This window comes from Paramisgurnus dabryanus, chromosome 21 (genome assembly GCF_030506205.2).
Source record: "Paramisgurnus dabryanus chromosome 21, PD_genome_1.1, whole genome shotgun sequence".
NCBI lineage: Eukaryota > Metazoa > Chordata > Actinopteri > Cypriniformes > Cobitidae > Paramisgurnus > Paramisgurnus dabryanus.
In genome coordinates, this window is record NC_133357.1 from 10043369 (window position 1) to 10068872 (window position 25504).

General features: G+C 36.7%; 2 protein-coding genes across 4 annotated transcripts; one reads left to right on the plus strand and one right to left on the minus strand.

The window, feature by feature from the left end:
• Window positions 1–1234: 1234 nt before the first annotated feature.
• Window positions 1235–12590, plus strand: slc2a12 (solute carrier family 2 member 12). Of its 3 annotated transcripts, none has more exons than XM_065285469.1 (6): window positions 1235–1386; window positions 2042–2171; window positions 3774–5144; window positions 5905–6027; window positions 11040–11172; window positions 11985–12590. In XM_065285469.1, exons 2-6 carry the CDS (start codon window positions 2054–2056, stop codon window positions 12064–12066), a joined length of 1827 nt encoding a protein of 608 aa, XP_065141541.1. In that variant the 5' UTR covers window positions 1235–1386; window positions 2042–2053; the 3' UTR covers window positions 12067–12590. The 3 variants fall into 3 exon arrangements, with proteins under 3 accessions (XP_065141541.1, XP_065141542.1, XP_065141543.1); XM_065285470.1 differs by having other exon boundaries at window positions 1237–1386; window positions 1981–2171; XM_065285471.1 differs by having other exon boundaries at window positions 1245–1386; window positions 2009–2171.
• Window positions 12591–12727: 137 nt separating this feature from the next.
• tbpl1 (TBP-like 1) lies at window positions 12728–19946 on the minus strand. The gene is made up of 7 exons (XM_065285472.2): window positions 19678–19946; window positions 16783–16987; window positions 16519–16601; window positions 16320–16383; window positions 16132–16235; window positions 15696–15790; window positions 12728–13507 (listed from the first exon to the last, which is right to left on the minus strand). The coding sequence occupies exons 2-7, from the start codon at window positions 16915–16917 to the stop codon at window positions 13428–13430; spliced, it is 561 nt and encodes a 186-aa protein (XP_065141544.1). The 5' UTR covers window positions 16918–16987; window positions 19678–19946; the 3' UTR covers window positions 12728–13427.
• Window positions 19947–25504: the final 5558 nt, after the last annotated feature.

Here is a 25504-nt window from a genome sequence, read left to right on the forward strand (position 1 = left end):
GTCTTCTTCAGACATCAGTCAGTATTTAGTGTGACCTCTCTTGGCACAAAAACATCTTGAGCTTTTTTTGAGGAGACTGAAGTCCTGAAGTCATTTGATTAGAATTAGAAATTAGGATTTCATTTCATGCTATTGCTAAATTGAAATGGGAGTTTACCCTAAATACGTGACGCTTCAGCTTATACTTTTATACTTTTTTAAATTCTACATACACATTTCCTGTATTTTCTGGTTGTATTCTAATAAAGAGACTAAGAAATAATTATATATGATCACTATACAATTGCAAAAACAACAAATCTAATGGTAGCATGGTGGCCTAAGACTTTTGCACAGTAATGTATATGAAGAAAATGTAGAGTATCATTTTAAAACGCACTAATCTATGAATTAATTGTATTTATAAGTCATCCCTTCATATGAACACAGACATGGCAGATTGATTATTTAATTTGTCACTCTGTGTAATTGCATGTTTCTGACCAGTAGATGGCACTATATCATCAAGAGAAACAAAACTTTAGTCATAGTTTACATCAGAACATCCCTTCAGAGTAAACTGTTATATTAACAACATGACTAAGCAATCTGACTGACTTATCCGTACACAACAACACAACGACTTGTCATTCTGATGCCACTGACATGTTCATTAACACAGATATTTACTGTTGAGAGATGAACGAAGGATTCTGAGCAAGAAACTGGCTTTTGCTGCTAAACCATGGGGTTTTGCTATTTGTACAAATTGTTTTGAAAAATTCACTTACTGTTTTTGCAAATGTCGAGTATGATTTGAGAAATGTACTAAAGCGACAGAGATAAACTGTAATATACCTTTTTTTTTCTGCGCAGACCGATCGGCGTTTGACATCATAGCACTACGAAAGAAGCGATACTTTGACGTCATTCCTTGACCGGTCTGCGCAGCACTGCGTTAAGTAGAATACACCTAAAGACTGACAGCGTGTAAACATCAGCCATTTGTTCTTTAGTATACAAATCTCATTTTACACGAACAAATGACGGAGTTATTGCCGAAGTAAGTTACGTTGCACACAGGAAATCACAATCAACTGCGAACATGCAACATTATTTTTCATTTTGAGTTAGAAAAAAAGTGTTAAAAGCCCAAACAATGTCACACGAAACGCATTTCAAAGCGAGCCATGCAAATTAAGTTATAAAGACAACCTGTTTAAAAGTTGCTTGCTTGCTTGCTGCTCACGGTCTGCCTCTTTCGGTAATGTGGGCGGAGTTTAAGTCACTGTGCTGTCCAAAACAAGAAGCGTGTATTGACCCAAGGACGGATTACTTACTGCCACCGGGTGTAGAGAGAGAGTCGATCAGCTGAGATGATATCATAGCGTTAAAGACATTAAAGAGGTAATAACGGCACTGTTGCGCTTTAAATGCGCTGTTTGAAGGATCTTTACAGCTTTCATTGCTCTGCTTGTACAGCACTAAAAATTCAAGATGGTCTGTGGCTTTGCATTCCTGATGGGGACACACTGTAATACTTAATATGTTTTCAGTAGCAGATAAAGTTTTAAGTAATATTGTGCCACTGTCATTTATAGGTTAGTATGTGATTAAATTAACTAAAGAGCTTGACTGGGCATATAATTTAGTGTATCTGTAGTACACTTTAAACTGCAGTAAAAGTCCTAGAGATACTATAGTGTTTTTGAAACTTACCTGAGTTAATATTAACATTAACTAAAGTGTTTACCACATAATACAGAATACTGAAGAAGATATTAACAAACTGTAGCAGTTACTATAACATTACTATAGTAAATACTAAAGTGTACTATGGTATTTTTATTGGTGGGGGGGGGGGTTGTATGTTTTGACAAGTGTTTTTACTGGCCGTTAACAGTTAACACATATTGGTACAGGTGTCTTACATTCTAACCTACCTAGCAGATTTGAACTAATATCATCTTTGGTATGAAACTGCATAATGTCACCAAACAGGTTTATTGACTGAATAGACCTGTTTAAGTGTTTCTGGGTGTAACAACTCACTGCCCTGCAGTTGCACCACAAGATGGACATGGACCCTTCTGAAGAGTCCATAAGAATGACCTCTGATCCCAAGAGCAAAGCAGCTGTGCAGGGTCCTAACCCAAACATACATTTAGAGAAAACCCCGTCTGCGCATTCAGGTAAGAAAACTGATATTACTTTGGTTATTAACTTCATACTGTATACCAGGGGTCTCCAACGTGGTGTCCACACAGAGTCTGTGAGGTGCCCGCCAAAGCACATTCTATTAATAGTCTCAATTGTAATATTTATTTATTACATATTTTTGTATTGGCTTGTCTTGGTTTACGTATGTTAACATTTTAAGCAATACTAAAACATATCAACAAGTAAAATAAAATAAAATCAACAAGTAAAACAAAAAAGTTTTGAGGAGACTATATCAAAAAGTAGCCCTCCAGATTGTTTTATCCATTGTGGTAGTCCTTGCTCACAAAAAGGTTTGAGACCCCAGCTGTATACAGTATAAGATACTGTATATTGTAAGATATTGTATAATGGTTAATGACCCAAACAGTGGCGACTACTCTTACGAGGGGTGCAAATTCAAAATATGTGTTCGGTGCGTTATGTGAACCTATGTGCATCATGTCAAAATAAGTGCCTGCTGCACATGCGTCGAAACGGCTTATGACAAAAGAGACACTCACGTTCACAAAATACTCGCAAGATACTCACTTAACACTAAACTGTGATTACACATGAGATTAAGCGAGTATCTGGCAAACGTGAGCATCTCTCTTATCATCTTGTCATATCTTTGAAGCCTCCGCAGCAGACGTATTTTGACATGACGCTTTATGTACATAGGTTCACACAACATGCCGAATACAAAAGCCACTGGTCCCAATTGTTTAATAATTTACTGTTCTTATAATAGGGCCCACAATATAGTACCACATACCATTATACATTTCCAATAAGGGATGCATAACGATTGAGTAAGGAATAATTGACGACGGGCCATTGAATTATTAGAAAATAATGCACACCTTGGGTTATATTTTCAAATAATTCAAAGGATTTATAAGAAAATAATGCACACCCAAGGTGTGCATTATTTTCAAATAATTTGAATTATTTTCAAATAATTCAAAGGACCGGAGTCAATTATTCCTCTTATACCACGTTTACCACAAACATTGCTCTGGTGCCTATTTTTAAGAAATTTAACAAGTTAGGTGTGCGGTTATCAGAAATTAATGCATACCCACGGAAAATTTTTCAGCCAATCAGAATACAGCATTCAACAGACCCGTGGTATAACCACGATTAATCTATAGCAGAATAAAAGTTTTTGTTTACATCACAGATGTGTGTGAACTGTGTATAATAAATTTGTATAGATAAATGCTCACACATGCATGTATATATTTAAGAAATGTTTACATGTGTATATACATTTGTATATTTATGTATAATTTATATTATATATAAATATAAATACTTAATATATAAATATATATTTTTCTTAAAATTACACATGCATGTGCATATTTATTTTCTGCATAATTACTATACACAGTTCACACACATATTTGATGTAAACAAAAACTTTTATTCTGCTATAGATTAATCGCGATTAATTGTTATACATCCCTATTTCCAATATAAGGAAAAAAATTTTATTTGAGCAAATACTGGTGCTGGTTACAAAATATGTTATAATTAAATCAAAAGGGAAATATCACACACTAAAAATTTCCTCTCTCCTTCTCTAGGCAATGGTGGGGCGCTGGTGTTGTGTTCTGTATCCGTGGCCTGCCTGAGCGGGTTGATGATGGGATACGAGATGAGTCTGATATCGGGAACTTTGCTTCAACTCAGGGAAGTTTTGAGTCTCTCCTGCCCCCAGCAGGAGCAGATCGTCGGTTCTCTGCTGCTTGGTGCCTTCCTCCTGTCTTTGGGTGGCGGCATCATACTGGACCGCTACGGACGTCGCTTCTCAATCATCTTCACGGCGCTGCTGTGTGTGTTTGGCACCTTTTTGAGTGTGTGTGTGGTATCTTTCTGGGCATTAGTGACTGGGCGAATGTTGGTAGGCATGGCAGTGGCGCTGTCAGGCACCGCGTCATGCCTGTACGCGGCAGAAGTAGCGCCTGCTGCCTGGCGTGGAAGGTGCGTGTGTGTGTATGAGCTGATGGTTGTTTTAGGGATGCTGTTGGGTTTTGGAATGAGCTGGGCGTTTGCGGCGGTTCCAGACGGATGGAGATTTACCTTCAGTGGCGTTCTTCTTCCTGCTCTGCTCCAAGCCGCCATCATGCCTCTGTTGCCGAGGAGTCCGCGATTTCTGCTCGCTCAACGGCGTGAAAAAGACGCTCACGCAACTCTTCTCCGCCTTCGGGCAGGCATCAAAGGAATGGACGCGGTGGATGAGGAGCTTCGTGCCATTCGAGTGGCCCTGGGGGAAGAACGGTTGCATGGCTTTCTGGACCTCTTCCGTTCCCGTGACAACATGTTGCACAGACTCCTTATCGGTGCTGCTCTGGTGTTCTTGCAGCAGGGTACCGGACAGCCCAACATTTTGGCGTACGCGTCGACTGTTCTCAGCAGTGTGGGTTTCCATGGTAACGAGGCAGCGACTCTCGCTTCCACAGGGTTTGGTGTTGTTAAGGTGGGAGGGACCATTCCTGCAGTGTTTCTGGTGGATAAAGTGGGACCCAAAGCCCTCTTGTGCGTCGGAGCCGTTATCATGACGTTGTCGACGGCAACGCTAGGGGCCGTAACCATGCAGAGCCAAACTCAGGTTTCCAGCTTATGCAAAGGCCCTGCTAATAATGCAAATCTGACTGTTTTAAGAATGGGAGACGAGACTGATATACAGCATGGCTCATACTATCAAACCAATCATAAAACCAATTCTGCATTCATTAGAGTTAATGACACTAAAAACAATTGGATTTTAAACTACACTTATGATCATAGGACAGCATTTCTTAAGACTGCAGAAGCAGGTGGGACTTTGGAGGAGGACAGATTGAAAAATGCTCTTCAGTCTGTTTCTGTAAATGAGGTATCGCCTTCTCTCAAATGGATCTCTCTGGTCAGCCTGCTGGTTTATGTAGCTGGATTCTCCATCAGCTTGGGACCAAGTAAGATTTACATAACATGACACTTTTGACAATGAGTATAAAACACAGAACATTATTATAATAGTGTGTTAAGAGAAAGTAATTTGAGAAAATGTTTAAAATCCTAGATAGATAGTAGAATAGTTTTTGGTTTTTTTGGAAATTAGGTTGTTAGGAATGTTTTTCCAGGACCAACAGTTGATCTGTGACCGTACCCTGGATGGATGGATGGATGGACGGACACAGAGATAGATAGATAGATAGATAGATAGATAGATAGATAGATAGATAGATAGATAGATAGATAGATAGATGCAGATTCCTTCAATAGTTAATATTGGCTTGTATAAGAGTTTCTGCTGTAGTTCACATAACCGATTTGGTCAAATACTCTCTGTTTGGTAATATAAACAGAGAGTATTTGACAAAATCGTTTGTTAATACACAGCGTGTGTGTGTAATAAGCAAATAAAAAGTGATGTAACCCTTTGACATTGTTCAAAGATATTGACATAACAAGTCTTCTCTGTGTGTTCTTAAGTGATTTAAAGTGGGCAGCACAAAACAGCACACCCTGTTGAACCAGATTAAACAAACTGACCTTTCAGGCCATAAGCTCATAGTATATAATGTGTATAATGAAATGCAAATATATTTCAAAACTTGCTAGTTTGTGCAGTTTTACATTTTAAACCAAACAAAAAGCCTTTCCGGGGCATGACGTGTCAATCAAGAGTTTAATAAAAATTGTCTCTTTAACCATATCTGTTTTTCTCTCTAGTGGTGCATGTGGTTTTAAGTGCGATCTTCCCGACTGGCATCCGTGGAAAGGCTGTGTCCGTCATCTCTGCCTTCAACTGGGCCACCAATTTGCTCATATCAATGACCTTTCTGACCCTGACAGGTAACACACATGAAGACGAATTTGAGATCTGTATTGATTTACGCTAGATTTACATCTGTTAAAGGGGCCATGTCACAAGACTTTTTTAAGATGTCAAATAAATCTTTGGTATCCCCAGAGCAGATATGTGAAGTTTTAGCTCAAAATACCATATAAATAATTTATTATAGCATGTTAAAATTGCCACTATGTAGGTGTGCGCAAAAATGTGCCGTTTTGGGTGTGTCTTTTAAAATGCAAATGAGCAGATGAAGTGCAAACACTGATCACAATGATGGTGGTTTGATGAAATTGAAACTCAATTGTGCTGTGAATTATTTTCTCTCTCTCTCTCTTTCTCTCTGCACTAAATGGCTGTGCCGTGGTTGGATAGTGCAGACTAAGGGGTGGTATTATTATAATAAGAGCTCCTTATGACATCATAAGGAGAGCCAAATTTCAACGACCTATTTTTTCATGTGCTTGTAGAGAATGGTTTACAAAAACTTAGTTACTGAGTTGATGTTTTTCACATTTTCCCAATTATAGCACTTAAACATGGAAAAAGTCAGATTTTCATGCCATGGCCCCTTTAAAGGCGGGGTGCATGATCTCTGAAAGCCAATGTTGAAATTTGAAATCCCCTAAACAAACACGCCCCTATCCCAATAGAATCGGGACCTTCTTTTGATAGACCCGCCCCACACATACGCAACCCAGGTGACGATGTCGGTTAGTAGACACGCCTCCTACTGCTGATTGGCTACAAGTGTGTTTTGGTACTCGTCCCCACTCCTTTTTCCAAAGTGTTTTTCAAAAATCATGCGCCCCACCTTTAATTTAACAGACACTTTTATCCAGAGTGCCTTTAAAAAGGGAATTCTGTTAAAGAAAATATATCACCTGTCAGTGAACTTTGAGCTTTATCATTTGGCAGGTATTATTTATGCTATCATAGCAACATTACACACTAACTAGGGTTTAAAAAATGGGATCAGAAAGAACGTGACCTTTATGATTAATATTTGCTAATATTTCTGTAGCTCAGCTGGTAGAAGCATGGACTTAACATTGCCAAAGCCATGGGTTTAAATGCCATGGAAATTTAATAAGGACATAAAAATGTAACGTTTAAAACACTGCAAGGCAGTTTGGATAAAAAGATCTCTAAAATGCACAAATGTATCTGCTAGTGGGTTAGCGACTTCTAGTGGTTTGGTATGTTTTTAATCTATGGAAAAATGTTGTTTTAACTTCACGTCCTAAATTTGGATCTCATTTTGATGTCTCAGGAAATATGAAAATTGTTAAAAGAAACATCATGACAAGTTCCGTTTTTTTATTATTTGAATACTTGCATAAAGCATAACAAATTCATATTGTCCTACCCAAACCAAATGGCTTCATTATGACAACTGAACTAGGGATGCTAAACAATTAATCGCGATTAATCGTTAGCAGAATAAAAGTTTTTGTTTACATCACTTATGTGTGTAAACTGTGAATTATAAATATGTGTATATATATATAAATATGAACACATTCATGTATAATTTTAAGAAAAAAAATGTATATATTAAGTATTTATATTTATATATATAATATAAATTATACATAAATATACAAATGCATATACTATGGGTGTCCTCGACTAAGGATTTACATATTCGAATCAGAATTTTCGAATCTTTCCATAGTCGACCGATAGTCGAATCATCTATGTTTGTGTGCATGGGTTGGGAGGGGGCCAGACCAGGTACAAATTGGTAACTTTTATTTTCTTTCACAAGCAGCACCCATAAACAACTGTTTGATAAAGTGACCAAAACTGTCTTTCAAGTAATAAACGAAGACAAAACTGAGGATGCATTTATATATATATTTTTTAAGGTAAAATGTAAGGCAAAATTTGTTTAATTATTCCTCATAACATTTTAAAGCCACGATCTACAGAACATCACACAAAACATTTGATAACTAAACCTAAAAAAATAACAAAGGTGATCCTGCCTTGGAAACTCCGGCTACAATTAAGTGTTTTTATTTAATTTGGAGATAGCGCGTCAAAGCAGTCATGACCAAAAAAACCCGACAAATGAGAAATGACAAATAATTTGTGATTGTGACTGTAAATGATAAAAACTAATCTTTAAATACAATTCATTAAACTTTAATTTATAACAAGAAAAACACTGACATTAATGATTTTATAGACACTACGCGTTATTATTTAGCACAGAAATACTTGCTTGCTTGCTTTGACTTTGATCATCTCTGTATTAACTTTAGATACAGAAAGACCGGATAATATTATTTATTTCAGGAATCTCTTTGCTATCATTTGAAAGTGAACACCGACCGACCATATTATTAAATCACAAGAAAGACATTCGTGTCAGGCAGCAATAGGTTCGGTGCAGATACTAATTTCCGTTTCATCACCGAAATAAAAAAACGGCTTACCTGTTTTGTAGTTTAACTTAAGATAGACAATATAACCACTCTGTTTTAAATACATTTTAAAAACTTATACTCGTCGAAAAACATCCGTTTTTTAATGTTTAGTTTGATGAACTCATAAATATGAGACGCATGCAGAGCATCTAGCCCGTTCGGCTAAATTACATGCGCAAGCATGGCCAGCACGCAATAGCGCAACATCGATACAACGAAAAGCTATCCAAAATTTACATACTTAAATTAGATCGGAATTTACGTTTATAATAAATACAATTTTTTAATAAAATAAGGTCAGAAGTAACAAAGTGAAGAACAAATATGCAAAATGCCTCAAGTGCACGGAAACAAAACACAAGCCAAATAGTTAAATCAGATAACCCAAAGTGATTTATAAATAAAATAAAATATAGAAATTATTAAAAGAACGAAAGTCATAGTTTAATTTGCCAGCTTTGTCTTTTAAATGTAGAAACAAAGTGGCAAGGGTTTATTAACATAGAAACCTCTTATGGACGTGAAGCCCGGTCACAGGGGTTGTTGGATTTATTAACGCATTTTAAAAATATTTATTGAAAGCTGCTACTTCACATATTTTTTGCAGCATTATCATAATATGCAGTATATTAATATATTGTGAGAAAGCTGTTATATGTGAAATCAGATAATGTGTGCACCCATACGGCCAAAATTGAATGATCCTCATTTCATAACACATCTGCGACGATTCGACTATGAGATTGGTAGTCGAATCAGGCTTCTCCTATCGATGCATCGAATCTTCGACTATTCGGGGTCACCCCTAGCATATACACATGTAAACATTTCTAAAACATATACATGCATGTGTGTACATTTATTTATACAAAGTTATTATACACAGTTCACACACATATATGATGTAAACAAAAACTTTTATTCTGCTAACGATTAATCACGATTAATCGTTAAGCATCCCTAGAATGAACACATGAGCTTCAAACATTGTCTTATTGGAGGAAGAAAAATGGGAATAGGTGCTTACATACAGACATCATAAAGTGTTTTATTTTTAGAAGTATACAGGTGACTGGTGCAATATAGATTTTATCACTGAACTTGCTGACACCAAGACAGCTGTATGAATATTCAGCTATCAAAGCACAAAAAGATGTCATTAGATTCCTATATGGAGTCTAACAGAGTAAAATAACAGATAACTCTGCAGGAGCTACAGTATAAGAGCAAGGTCACTTAATTCAGCCATAGATCATTAACAAACACTGTAAACAGGAAGTGTTTTCAATAAAGTTACTAGACTTTTTATTAATTATTAATGTAAAATTTACCTTACAAATGTAGTTCCCACAGCTTACAAGATGTACTCCAGGTTAATATAGTTTACATCACATAAATGGCTATTATTAGCTTCAGCTTTTGCTAAAGCACTGTATCTACAAATTTGTAAGCCATAGTTTTAAAATAATTAAATAAATATCTAAAAGGACTGAATCACCACATCTATTAATAGTTGTATCATTCTCAAAGACTTAAAATACTGAACACTTACTTATCCCAGATTTAGATGTGTGTTTAGAGGCAAATTGCCAAAAATAGTTTTGGCACCTGTGGAGATGTTTCTGCAGAGATGGAAAGACACAAGTGTGTTAAGTTCAATACAGTACAGTAAAAAAAAGAAACAAAATTGTTAACATATATGCATGTAGACAAGGCTTTTATCTAAACTAGTGTTTCCCAACCTGAGGGTCGGGGGCCACAGCAAATTTCAAAGGGGGCCTCAAGAAGACTTAAATGTATTTAAAAATTGAACAAAACATTAAAATAAGCTAAAAAAAGTTAGGGAATATACATTTTTGTAGGGAATATACATCTGTCTTGTCATTCAAAGTTCTAGTTAATTTTATATGAAAAAATTGAGTAAGTGGGGGGGGGGCCTTCAAATATTGTTGTGGGAAACTATGGGGCCCTAAAGTGAAAAAGGTTGGGAACCACTGATCTTTTAACAGACTAAGGGGCTGGACACACCAAAACTTGAGGACGCCTTGAGGAGGCCGAATGCCAGCTGTTTTTCAGCTGAGTGCCAGCTTTCTTCCGCTCTGCACTTTGGTAGCTGTGATACTTCAGCTGCGAGCCGGTTGGTTGCTGTGGTAATGTCCCGCCCCTCCTCCACTGTGATTGGGCGGCCGTGTGAGAACTGACACTGACGAGCGGAGCTTTTCTCCCAAAGTTGAATCTCTTTCAACTCTCGACGCTCAGCGCCGAGCGCGGAAAAACCGGCGAGCGCCGGTTTTCAGCGCGGAAAAAACCCGCTAGCTGCTGGCTTATTTGAAAAACGCCGAGCTTCCATTGGAAACAATTGAAAACATGCGCCGACCGCGGGCGTAAAAGTTTTGGTGTACACAACCCCTTACAGTGCATTCAAGGTGTACCTTTTTGAGTATGTCTTGTTTTTGGGAATGAACCCCCAACCTTTTGCGCTGTGAACGCAATGCTCTACCAGCTGATCTACAGGACAGTTTTGTGTGTTAAAATATATGTTTATAACAGTGACTTACTGTAATGTTTCATCCTTGTAGAGCGGATCGGCCTGCCCAGCGTGATCTTCTCCTATTCTGCCATGAGTTTCGTGTTGGTGGTGTTTGTGATTGCATTTGTGCCAGAGACGAAAGGACGATCGCTTGAACAGATTTCCAAAGAGCTTGCCATAAAGTAAGCACACATATGCATCTTTTTTTTTACTTGCTAACTATATACCAATGACCCAGAACTTTCACGCAGAGTTTTTCAGAAAACAAATCTAGTTATAAATACAATTCTACATTGTTTTAGCCACAAGGCTTTGAGTCTTATTAACATCTTAAAGGTGGCAGAGAATGAAAAACCATTTTTACCTTGTCTTTGTTGAATAATGGTAGTCTACCCGCATTCACAAACATACAAAAAGTGCTAGACATGCTAAACATCTCAGTCTCATAGAAATTCCTCTTTTAGAAATGTCAGCCAGAAAACGGCCCAATCTGAAAAACTGATGCTTATGACATCACAGGCATCTAACTGCCCCTTCACTTTAAAACAATTGGCTACATTTTTTGAGTGGCAGCAAAGTCAGCCAATCAGTAATGAGATTGCAGGTTAAGCCAGTAGGGGGAGCCAAATAGGTGCAAAACCACTTGTTTAAAATCCCCCACCCTAATAGAGCTATCTGAGAGAGGTTTTTAGGAAGCTTCTAAGGCATTACAACCCCCCCGAAATTTTTTTTGTCTACATGTCACATCACAGAAAAAGGATAAATACCCCATTCAATCATTCTATGTCACCTTTAAATGTTTTGCACTTAAGTGTTGTTTCAGCAACCTGTTCTACAACAAGCACACACCCCATGTGAAATAACATGAGACACTTGCGATTTAAAACACATGGGCTTGTGACTTCAGCGTCCGACACCTTTTGTACACCGCATTCTTCAGTGTTTCTGTATTGATGTGCATGACATGATGATGATAAGTTGCATTGTGTTGCAGGAATCCCATGAGCAGCACACTGCTGTGTCACAGAGGACAACCGGAGCCTAGAAAGGATGAAAAAGCCCTTGCAAACATTTGACATTTCACCTAGTTGAAGAATAGAGCAGCAAGAGGAAATTTACAAGCAAGAGACTGTATGTGATACAGTCTGACAACCTAATGGACAGCTAAACTAGATGTCGTGACTCTACTGATCAAGGTATCTGAGAGATGAGATTGATTCGATTGCCTTAGTAATTTAGCTTAACAATAATCCTTTCCATGGCATGATGTGTCAATCAAGAGTTGAATAAGTCAATTTGATTGATTTGTAACATTTTAAAACTTTAAGATACTGACAACAGCTCACTTTCTGTTGTAAAACCTTTGAAAATTATGCAACCATAATCATGCCATGGCAAGTCAAAGCCAAGATCCGCCAAATCAGTATTTGTGTTCCAAGCACTGCCATAGTCACACTTTAAGAGTTGTGTCTCTCTGGCACAGCATGCCTTATGTAACCAGGTTATACAATTGTACAACACATTGTGTTATCTTACAATACAAAAAGTTTGTTCAGAAATACACCATCTTTTTTAAATGGGACATATCATGAAAACCTGACTTTTTCCATGTTTAAGTGTTATTATTGGGTCCCCAGGAGTTCTATTAACCTAGAAAATGTGATAAAGATCAACCCAATTTGGCTTCCCTTGTGATGTCAGAAGGGGATAATACCGCCCCTTAATTTCCACTATTTAACCAAGGCACTGCCATTTAGTGCCAACAAAGTGGCAATTTTTACATTTTATAAACCAAAAATTTAAGGGATGTGTAGGGAATAGACCTGCCTATGAGTAAAGCTGGTATATTATTTCGCTTGCACACACACAAAATAAATGACAATATTAATTAATATATGGTTTATTTTATTTATTATAAAATACAAAAGTTTACACATATTACATAAACATGTGGACTCCTTTTTGTCCAACAGCATACACCAGATATACATCATCAGCCGTTTAACTGTAAAATGTTAAATCCAGATATCTGGTATCATTAAACGAGCCATTAAGACGTCACTAAAATCAAATGAGCTAAAATTTTCAAGACGTTTCAGTGTAATGCGATCGTTAACTGTGACGTTTGCCAGTCTTTACTTTGGTGTCCATGCATCGTAATACAGTTAGTTCAAGTGTATAAACTACACGATGTCTGCAACACAATGTCAATGCACTAATGGTCCTCTTGTGAGCTTTAAGAAGTCGTCGTTATTGGGGTCCGGACACCGAGGTCAACGTTCAAAGGCATGACTCTGAAAACACACGACCTAGACCCGCTTGGACGTGAAATGGCAAAAGCTGCCTTGGAGACATACAGTACAACAGTTACAAGCCTTAAAACATTCAATGATAAGGTGCTTCAATTTAAACTGCTGCCTATGAGTGTGTTTGTGTCCTATGTCACTGTTTTCTGACACTCAAACAACAGAGGATAAATCTGCTCCACTGCAGATGCAACAGTCTGCACATTTGGTCCTACAGAGGTAAAAAAAAACACAATATGTCATGGCATTACTTCAGCTTTTATTTATATTAAACACAATAAACTCATTCCCTGCCAGCCTTTTTTTTTTAGTTGCCCGCTAGCATTTTTTGAGATTTTCACAAAAGTTTATAAAAATGCCTTTCAGGAAAATTTTCTTCTATAAAAAAATAAACATACAAATATATCAAATGACTCTCTGCTTTCAAAAAAACAAAACTGAAAAAGAAATTCATCCTATCTTCATTTGTTGTCTTTTTATAGCTCTTAAATATGGGTAGGTTTCTTCAAAAATACAAAATTTTGAGCAAAAAGCTGAGATAATTGCATTTTTGTAAAGTAATTTTGTTAAAGATCAAATTCAGAATGATTATAAAAACATACACGGAGTTTAAAATTAAATTCGTTTTTGCTTCAGTTTTTTATAAATTGGGTAGTGGATAATAGCATAATTACAGATTACCGTAAAAACTTATCAGGAAAGTGTCATTTGCAAGGAAATGTTTTCTTTTAATTGATGAGATAACTTGTCAATCACGAGGAAATAGTTAAAGCAAGGTACACACGAAGTTGGCCCTCGGGGAGATTTTAACATTGTCAGATAATTCGGGTACTTTTGGCGCCATCAGCTACAGTAAGTCATTGGAATTGCGCAAATTGAAAATGCACCCAATGGAAACACGACAATTTGGCATAAACTTCCACATATCGCAATAAACGTTTTTTTTCTTCACATTTACAGGTCACCTGACATGCGTAAAAGTCACATGATCATTCTTTTAAAACGATTACAAGAACTGACAAGCACATGACATCAAAATACCGGGAAAGCGATCCAGGAGTCGACTGCACGCTGTATTTTGATGTCATCTGCATGTTGGTCTTTGTGGCAAACACACTTGTTGCCATGTCTTATTCGAAAAAAAATGAAAACGGATCCCTTTTGCAATAGTTTTTTGTCAACATTTACAAAACAACGTTAAAGTTTTGCACAGATCTTTAATGGAAACGCAGCTATTGCTGCCTTTTTGGGCCAAATCAGCATGTGTCTGGGGGCCACTTTGGACCCAGATGCAGCCAGCAAATGGGCAATGTGAGCCAACCCTTACAGTCTGCGCTAGTTTGTGGGTGTGTGGCTACCCAATAAATGCTGTGAGTGTTATAATCGGTAAGCTACAATGGAATTACATTTGCTAATCTCCTTTATTGGTAAGACAGCATGCCTTTAATATAATGCTGGTAAATAACATAGGAGTAATTATTTATGGTATGCAATAAATCTAGAAATCAGCATGAGCTACATATGTTCTTCACAGGTATATGCTTAAATCCAAAAACACGAGGCCCAAGACCTGAGCGAGTTCGGGTCTAAAAGTTTCATGTGTGCTTCAGACACGGGTCAGAAATAATATCAGCGGCCTCAGGTCATTTTAAATCTGGAGTTGGGAACCCTGGTCCTGGAGGGCCATTGTCCTGCAGAGTTTAGTTCCAACCCTAATTAAACACACCTGAATTTCATTTCCAAGTAATCCTGAATAAACTCTGCAGGACAGTGGCCCTCCAGGACCCAGGGTTCCCCACTCCTGTTTTAAATGAATGTGTTTTTGCCGAACGGTCCCTAGAAGATCCAAACTATCTCACGTGTGTGCATCCAGTCCTTTTCCGACCCCCCCCCCCCCTCTGTTTGCCATAAGGTAAATTTTCGTTAACCAAGGCCTGTCAATAAATTTTGAACGCACACTGTAGCGGTTACCTTGGTGTCATAGTCAGATTACAAATGAAAATAAATGAAGCAGAGGGCCAGATTTGTTGTGACTGGGTTTCATTCTGTCCGACTGTAGTCCTGCACGCACCTATGTGCTATTTACATTTGGTCCAGTCGGGTTAAAAAAACTGGCTCAAGTCGGACTTGGGTCTAATTTTGTTAAGTCTGTCTCAGGTCGGGACTTAAAAAAAAAAAGGTTTATGCGCGTCAGGTTCGGGTAAATTGATTTGGGTCAGATACACTTCTTTGGACCTGAGAAGACCTTTACATGTGTTAGCTACTTTGCAAACTAATAAGAAGAGTTAATTAAATAATAAGGATTATTATTGTAAACTCCACATCAAGTTTTATCTACAACTGTTCACATGTTTGCTGTTAGCTTCTCTATAATGATGAAGATCAAAAGGTGTCCCTACCTGTAACAGTGATACTGCCTGTGGAAAACACCTGCACCGTACTCCTGAGGGTTTTGATTCTGTATGTAGCAGCTGGATGGATTTCAGGTTCATAACTAAAAATATCCATACACAAAAACATACTCATAAGACCACCGGCGCTATCCAGCTATAGGACAACATGTTTTGCAATATGATGAACCAACATGTGGTAGATTGCTCAATGCAGCATACAATATCTCACCACTAGAGAGCACTGTTTCTTTGTTTTACTAGTGATGGATTTTACCCTTACATAGAGTGTAATGAATAAGAAGTACATTTACATTAGTGATCAAATGAAACTATAATAGGTATTCAGTCTGGGGTGGCTTAAATTGAAATGGATCTTGCATTGAATACGCATTAACAACATGAAAATTCAATTATGCACCCAGGAAAAAATATTGAGTATTACCTGGCAATGGGCCTGTTATTCTTGGTGAACTCAATAAGACGTATCTGAAAAGGCAGGGAGCACACCGCCAGCACATTTACAACCTTAAACTCCGAGAACCTCACCTGCAGAAGAGAAAGTGCCATTTAAACATCATCCAGGATTTCTATAAAATCATTTAGCAGTAACTCTAAAATCCATTCAGTCACCTTGAATCCAATCTTCTGCAGACAGCGGGCCAACCGTCGAGCACCCAGTTTGGCCTCCTCCTCACTAAACGAAACAAAAATACATTCGATTTTCCCAATACCTGGACATAACGAGACTAGAATCCAGCATAAACACCACATGGCAAAGCACTTTGTATAATTATAAAACATTTAAAGGGATGAGTGATGTGAGTGAGACCTTGTTGCTCCAGTGCAAATTATTTTCCCTGATGACCAAATAGAGGCAGTAATACGCGGTTTCCGTAGCTTCATCAAGACTTTCTGTAAAAAAAAGAAAAGCATCCACAGAAACATGAGCAACAATGTGTGTTAGGCAATGTTGACTGAAATTACAATGCGAGTATAAACTGCAAAGTGCATTCAATCCTATAAATGCATCTTACTGCAGATTATAAAATGGTTAGTCCTGGATTCTGATTGAGCTTTGAATTTCCAGACTTACTCCCATTTCAGGTTTGTAGATGACATTAGTGCCCTCCAGACCGATGGTGCGCAGGTTTAGATGACATCTGGTTCTGAAGACAGATACAACGTTGGTAATGATGATATCAAGAGCCACATCATTACTGGGTTCCATGGGGACACACTGGATGTTTTTTAAGCTTGACGATCCTTTTACAGATGCATGTCACAACCTAAAGCAAAACCTGCAAAATACAGATAACAGGATGATCTTGCCGTTCCTGTAGCTCAGTTGTCAGCAACAGAAACAGGGCCGGCCCTGGGCATAGGCGGAATAGGCAAATGCTAAGGGCGCCGCCGACCCCTTGGGGCGTCCGTGCGCCCAAATTATTATTTTTTTTAATATATGTATATAAACATTTAACTATAAATATTTATATATTTTATTATATAAATATTTTGCACAAGAAAACAGCAGTTATTAATGAATTATTAGTAGCATAGTATCTCGGAAGATCGTGCTTGTTAAATAGCTCTGTGGCTATACTGCACTGAAGCGGCAGTTTAAAATATAAACCCAGAATTCAGCGAACGTCAAGAACAAGAAAACGGAAACAACAATCAGACAGAGACGCGGAATTTACATAATGTTACACAGACCATGTTTAAATTTCAATGTTTCTGCACAGAAATACCAAATTGTTCACTTTGTTTGGTATTAATAGGCTGCGCATTGGAGTGCTGGCCGCGGTGCTGAAGACGCGCTCGGACGGAGTACTGGTGGCAGCACAGATATTTACGTGCAACCTATTGGAAACTATTATTCGTTATTATATAATTAATATTCGTTATTTTACTTTATTACTTCCTCTTAAGAAGAGTTCTGCAATTTTATTTCAATATTTCTCTTTATATAAATACTATTTTGTACTTAAATCTATAATTTCATTATTTTACTAACCCAACTAACTCATCTGGGCTTTCCGATAGGTTGCACGTAAGGGAAAAAAATAGCTTTCTTCCCCTTGAGAAGAGTTCTGCACTTTTAAACTTAAAAAAATATATCTCTTTACAAAAAAACTTATTTTCTTCTATTTAAAAGCTGTAATTTCGTTATTTTACTAACCCAACTAATGACTCCTCCACTTTCCAATAGATTGCACGTAGATATCTGTGTATATGTGCCATCACGCGTCTTCAGCACCGCGGGGAGCAGCCAGCACTCCAATGTGCAGCTTATTAATACCAGACAAAGTTGGTATTTCTGTCCAGAAACATTGAAATTTATACATGGTCCGTGTAACGTAATTTAAATCCCGCGTCTTGGCCTTATTGTTTTTTTCTTGTTCTTGACGTTCGCTGAATTCTGGGTTTATATTTTAAACTGCCGCTCCAGTGCTATAGCCACAAAGCTATTTAACAATGAGCACAATCTCCCGAAACACTACAACATGCTACTAATAATTCATTAATAAGAGCTGTTTTCTTGTACACAATTAAATATTTTAATTTAAATGTACAGTGTTAAAACATGTAAAAAAGACAAGATTTTAACAATGTCAAGATCAAATGCCTGAGTAACAGGGTATTGTGTGTATGTGTTCGTGTGTGTTTCCAAAATATTTTCAAAATAAAGAAAAACAAGACAAAGCTGTGCAGTTTGTTTCTGTGTAAGTTATGAACAAAATTATTGGAACACAATTGTGATTCTGTGATTCTAAAGGGCACCAGGTGAAATCTTGCCTAGGGCAGCAAATTGGCCAGGGCCGGCCCTGAACAGAAAGCTTGTTGGTTTGATTTCTAGGAAACACACATACTGATAAAAATGAGTGCGTTGTAAATCGTTTTGGATAAAAGGACAAATGTGTAAATGGATCTTCCATTAGAGGTCGAACCATTTGCGCTACACCACCCCGGACATCTAACATTGTAATAAAATAACATAATGGGAGTGATTTTCTATTCAATTTTGACAAATAGATAAATAATTGATCTTGATAAATTATTGATATTGTGAGTGTAATGGTAACACAAACATGGTAACCAAAAGGTTATGCTTAAAACCAGCAAGCGGTAACTCATTAACTATTGTCATTGTACCCCATAACAAAAGCCTTTATCTCAGGACTGGCCATGTCAAAATGTACTCCTTTTGTTTTGTATTAAATTGCTACTACGGTATATGCAAAGTGAGTCGTGTTGAAATGCCTACAACTGCTTTGACTCAAAAACTTGCATTGAAGGGATAGTTTACCAAAAATGAAAATCCTGTCATTATTTACTCACCCTTATGTTGTTACAAACCTGTATACATATCTTTGTTCTGATGAACATAAAGGAAGATATTTGTAATAAAGCATGAAACAGAAGCACCATTGACTTCCACAGTAGGCAAAACACTACTATAGAAGTCAGTGGTTCTCAAGATTTGATGACAAACATTAAAATATCTTAATTTGTGTTCAGTTGAACAAATAAATTCATACAGGTTTGTAAAAACATGAGGGTGAGTAAATGATGACATGATTTTCATTTTTGAGTGAACTGTCCCTTAAAGTAACGTCTCTCAGCCATGCAAGCAAGCAAGCAGGCAGGTAAGGTTACCTTATTGCATTTCTGTAACAACCCTAAAAATTACGTGGGCTGAAAGTAAAATGATGAATTGTTTTCTTACAGTACCTTTGTTTCATTCAAAAGACACGTTTATATAGAAAACGTAAGGAATAATACAACGCAAGTAATTAATCAAATAAACAATAACACAATGAGGACTTGCTAGCAGTTTCACACAAAAACAACAGATTCTCATAAATAAAATGTTATGGGTCGACATCGTTGCAAAAAAGTCCATACATTGGTTTTAAGTTGAGACAGGGCTGTGGCTGTTACAGGAATCATTAGCAATCACAAACAAGCTAATACAACTTTTACTTACTTGACTGATGATGTGTTGCTTTTAACGTTACGGTTTAGAAAGAACTGCGGTTGTGCGGTTATTAAAAACGAGCGTATATTGTTAACAGAATGGTCTTGGATCAAATTAAGGGTAGGAAGAGCATCACAAGTAAACAAAAGCGTCAGCAGCACACAAACAACACACAACCGGCGATTGTTGTCAAGGATCTCTCAGTTCCTGCGCGCGAGATGGAAAAATAATCCGGTTCAAAGAACACAGCGCCCTCTACAGGACTGGATGAACGGAGGAAGAATACTCATTAAACTCCTTCATGAAAATACTGAAGTATCTACAATAGTAAACTAAATTGTAGTATACTGTAGTAAATTACAGTTCAAGTACACTATAGTATCCAGGAAACACTATTACTATACTACAGTATTTTTTCCATGTGAGTAGATAACTAGAAAGATTCATATTTATTCTAAAAATAACAAAACAATAAGGAATATGTTGATTTTTAATTATTTTAATAGGCTAAAACAACGTGTCACGAATTTTCTGAATGTTTTAGAGGGACAATACTTAAACCCTAACTCAAGTTTCATTTTTGTAGGTCAATTTAAATCTTTCGTGATCACTTTACTGACCTTACACACCAAAATTAAACCCTTTATTTAACGTTTGAACCCAATGACATGTACAGTAAGCCTATTTCTACACTGTAAAAAATACTTTGCTGCCTTAAATTTTTTTGTTGAATTGACTCTCTGTGATTTCTCTGTTGACATGACTTGTAAATCTGAGTTGATTTAACAAAAAAATTTAAGGCAGCAAAGTATTTTTTACAGTGTATGTAAATTGTGGTGCTTCTTTTGTGAGAGATGTGTGTCTTGAGTCAACACAAGACAGTATTTTAGAAACGCCACCCCTCCAAACAATAAAAATGTGTTAATCTCTAGACTAACACACTGACTACAGCCACACAAAGTAGGCCTATGTTAAATTAATAGATTATACATTGAATACTATATGAATACACTGTTTTAATATATTATTTTATTATATAAAATGTTAATATCATACATTAATATAAATATAAAAAATATTTAAAACATTGCAAAAATATTTGTAATTAGTTTTCTAGCAGAGCGCCACGCTCTCGCAATGGATTGTGGGATTGAGTGCAGGGCAAGCAAACTACAGCTCTTTTGCTAGCATTGTACACTAGAGGGTGCACACATATTTTTTTAAACATTTCAAGAAATTGTTTTGAATATTAATTTAGTATTTAATAAAAAGGACGTAAAGTATGCACTGTAAAAATATGCAGCATTTTTATCAAATCAACATATATTTTAATGTTACTTTAACTTAAGAAATTAGGTTAAACAATTTGAACTTGATTTTATAAGTTAAAGGGGACAGAGAATCAAAAAAACATTTTTACCTTGTCTTTGTTGAATAATGGTAGTCTACCCGCATTCATGAACATACAAAAAGTTCTAGACATGCTAAACATCTCAGTCTCATAGAAATTCCTCTTTTAGAAATGTCAGCCAGAAAACGTCCCAATCTGAAAAACTGATGCTTATGACATCACAGGCATCTAACTGCCCCTCCACTTTCAAATAATTGGCTAATTTTTTTGAGTGGCAGCAAAGTCAGCCAATCAGTAATGAGATTGCAAGTTAAGCCAGTAGGGGGAGCCAAATAGGTGCAAAACCACTTGTTTAAAATCCCCCACCCTAATAGAGCTATCTGAGAGAGGTTTTTAGGAAGCTTCTGAGGCATTACAGACCCAAACAAAAATGTATTTGTCTACATGTCACATCACAAAACAAGGATAAATACCCCGTTCAATCATTCTATGTCACCTTTAAGTCAACTTTTTTAAGTCAAAACTTAAAATTAAGTTTTGCAAGTTGAATTGACTTGCAAAACCAAGTTGTTTTAACTTCATGCTGAATTTTTTTTTACAGTGTGCTTCATGGTCACCTTGTGTACCCCAATTTGGGAACCACTGACCTATACAGTATATCATTTGGTTGAATAAAAATCATTGTTGCAGATAGACCAGCTTTACTCATGTTTTAGTTTAAATACAAATATATATATAGGTATTAAAAAGCAAAAAATATAAATAAGGGATTAAATATAAACAGCTAAATTGTCACACTTTTTGACATTTGTGTAACTTTACCGTGAACATCTCTATTGTTTCTTCTAAACCTGTGAAAACAAATTTTTCTTTTAAACCATTAAGTACAATTAAACATAGAAATTTATTTATTTTAAGGTTTTTGTCAAGAAACACATTTTGCATAAGATTTTATCTTTGGTTAAAGGCAGAGTTGTTAAAACCCATGGCTGGGTAAAATATGAACCCAACATAATTGACCAAATGGGTTGAAACAATCCAGCATTGGACTGAAATAAAGCATAGTTTCATTTAAATCCAGCCGTTGGGTTTGCTCAAATTTTACCGAAACAACCCAGCATTTAAAAAAAACATCTGTAAGAGGATTTGCTCATCTGGACATTATGTCTGATGAATAATCTATGAATACAAGGTAGACTGGCCATATGTCTAATTATACCGCCTGACACCTTTTTTCTGAGATATTATTCACAGTTTTTTTACGGCTGTGTTTATTTTGTCCCATCTCTGCTCCAGGTTTTGGGGTCAGTAGCTTTGGTCCAAAGTGGACACATCTGGATTGAGAACATTGTCTTTTGCGGTTTCTGGAAAGGTGACAGCAAACCTAAAGTAGCCACTTTAACATAGCTGATATAAGAGGATAAACCTGAGAGTTTTCAGCTGCGTCTATGGACTTTTAACAGTGGCTAAAGATGAGAACACTAAGTATTACTGAATGAACCCCAGGACACCTGGTTGCCTGCATTTCACATTCATAGACTTTACACAGTACAAGCTTGAGACAAATAGTCCACATTTATGTTGATATTATCAGTAAGATCCCTGGAACAAAGGCCGTGCTTCTTTTATCTGCCCTTAATATTTCATTCGAATGTGTTTACCAAGCCGTTTTGCTTTTACTAATCTGGTCCTGAATGAACTTTGTTGAACTTCAAGACCCTTGACTCCTCTCTCTCTCTCTTTTTCTCCAAACTGGACATTTCCCAAGCAAAACAGCACAATAGCTTCAGAGTGATTCAGTGCTGTTGTTTGGTTCCTCCTTGGTTACCAGATAGGCTTTGTGAAATCTCAAGGGCCTCTCTGGCAGTTATATACTGAAGTAAATAAAATAAATTGTGTGTGGAAAGCCCTGTAGAGATGTCCAGAGCTGTTTACTATAAAGCCTGAGATTTAAAGCAGGTTAGCACAGTGTCAGACCACAAGCGACGTCCCCCATCCCTCTCGCCGCGCCCTCTGCTGTACTGGAACTTCAGACTCTTAAGTGTGTTTATAGACTATAAAATAAGACTTAGCAGCATTGAAATGCCCTTCCTGAGAGAAATAATGCACTGTTCATTAAGATAGAAGATACATAAACAGAGAGAACAGGAAGAGTAAACACATTCTCCATTACTCCCTGCTCCACCATGAGCCCTGACCAAACGTGACCACCAAGCTTTTCTCCAATCTTCTGTTTTCATATCTTCTCATCTTTGGAAATAACTGTGGCTTTGAGTCCAAAACCTTCATTCCTATTTACTGAACTGCTCCGGAGGTCAAATGAAGGAAGTGCTATCCATGTATCCGTATCTTTGTAGCTTAAATGGTAGCGTATGGTGCTATCACAAAAAACAAAATGATTAATTCAATTTAATAATTTTTTTAAGGTAAGAGCAATCAATTTCTGTAAGCTACATTTAAACAAAAGTTTTTTATTTTATTTTATTTTACTAATTGTTTTTGTTTAAATGTAGCTTAAATAAATTGATTAAATTCAATGAATCATTTTTTCAGTGTGGTTTAAATATGATGTAGGTTGCTTTTGACCATTCTGTAAATGTTATCTCCTTTAAACAGCATTACTCATGCATCGGCTTAATACCAGTATAATGCAGAATTTGCGTATTGTGCAAGACAGCATTTAAAAGGCTTGGTTTTGAACATAAATGTTTGGGGTTACCTGAGGGGCATTAGATAGCACATGCTTGGCTTTACAGGAGGACTTTAGTTCTGGAAGCCTTTAGAATCCTTGTAAAAGTAAAATCAAATGCATCTGGATGCCTCTTTGTCTATTTTCAGGACGGAGATGCTAAAATGTCGTGTCATATTAAACGGCGTTTGTTCTGTTGGATGTGTTTCTGAGGTAATGAGGGTGATTTGTAAACAAGGAGGGGTGGACCGTGATGTCCATTACATGTTTACATTGGGCAGACATCACAGAAACCAAACACTGAGATTTGCTGGACTGCAGTGATGCATTCTGGGTAATGATACACATTGGAAAGCGGCCATCCGTGTAACGTTCTTTATAGATGACTATGCTTTCAGATGGTGTTGTTTATTTATTTCTTATCTTAAGGGTTTTCAGATAAATACATGAAGTAATGAGAATTTCACTTTTTTAGGATTTAGATCTTTCTCAGGGCTTCACATAGACTATGGACCACGTTGGAGAAGTTAAAGTGATGCTAACAAGATAGAATTGGCTGGTTTTGACTTACAAAAGTTCTGCAATACATTTTTTTTAACTGTTACATTACTTTAAAGGGATCGTTTACCCCAAAAATGAAAATTCTGTCATCATTTACTCAATTTCATGTTGTTACAAACCTGTATACATTTCTTTGTTCTGGTGAGCACGAAGGGAAGATATTTTGAGGAATCTTTGTAACCAAACCAATCAAATGCCCCATTTACTTCCATAGTAGGAGAATATGGAAGTCGATTGGGGCTTCTGAACAGTTCTGAACCAAAAAAATTATAGCCTATAGGTTTGTAAAAAAGTGATTAAATGATGACATGTTTGGCAGTGGCGGCTCGTGATTGGTCATCCGAGGGGCGCTAATTCAAAATTAGTGTCATGTGTGTTTCTAGTGTTTTCAAAATATGTGTTTGATGCATCATAAAACATTTTATGTTATTAATGTTAGGAAAATGTAGAGGATTATGGGAGAGATAACAGAAAAATAGCTAGAAAAATAGATGGAACGAGGAGGAGCGGTGGATATGAACCCGTAACTTCATGAGCACAGCAGCTCTTTAAAACCAAGATTAGAAAACAAATGATCAAGGATAGAAAACTAAAGAAAATGCTGTGTAATAAAAAAAAAGTTTTAATCACATTCAAATGCATTTTAAATTTAATGCTAGACCTTACTTGTAATAACTATTTATTTAAAGTGCACCTATTTCATTGCTTAAAAACACGTTTTTTGGTATATATTTGGTTTATGATAAAAAAAACCATTATTTTATACATACCGTACATTTTTGTAGCTCCAGAAATGCATGGAAATCAATCGAAAAGCTCCGTGTCCCTGATTGGCCAGCTAATCTGTATGTTGTGGTTGGCCTGATTACCTCTGACGTCATCCGGAAATGTGACGCGCCTTACCATGTTTGAAAGATTCAGTTGCTAACAGGAGTTAACTTACAGGCTGTAAGTCCGAAGCGGAGTTATGATAATGTCGGTCTTGTTTACATCACCAATCCCAGGAAGTAAACTGTTTACTTTGGGGTTTGTACCTTTTGCATATCGTTAACATAACTAATACACACTTACACAGCAAAGGAAATTTAAAAACGTGAATCGGACAATAGGTGCTCTTTAAATAATTAACTTTTGAAGAGCTCAGATGCAAAAGCCACTAAATGCCACCTCCGTCAAAAATAAGATATGGTATTTACATGTATTACACGTTCATCAAAATACTTTTGCTTCAAATC

Coding starts and splice junctions, on each gene's coding strand:
- slc2a12 (XM_065285469.1), top strand. CDS start 2,054: ATGGACATGGACCCTTCTGAAGAGTCCATAAGAATGACCTCTGATCCC. Junction 5,145..5,904: donor CTCCATCAGCTTGGGACCAA/GTAAGATTTACA, acceptor TTTTCTCTCTAG/TGGTGCATGTGGTTTTAAGT. Junction 6,028..11,039: donor GACCTTTCTGACCCTGACAG/GTAACACACATG, acceptor TCATCCTTGTAG/AGCGGATCGGCCTGCCCAGC.
- tbpl1 (XM_065285472.2), bottom strand. CDS start 16,917: ATGGAACCCAGTAATGATGTGGCTCTTGATATCATCATTACCAACGTT. Junction 16,602..16,782: donor TCTACAAACCTGAAATGGGA/GTAAGTCTGGAA, acceptor TTTTTTTTACAG/AAAGTCTTGATGAAGCTACG. Junction 13,508..15,695: donor AGGCAGTATCACTGTTACAG/GTAGGGACACCT, acceptor TTACCTCTGTAG/GACCAAATGTGCAGACTGTT.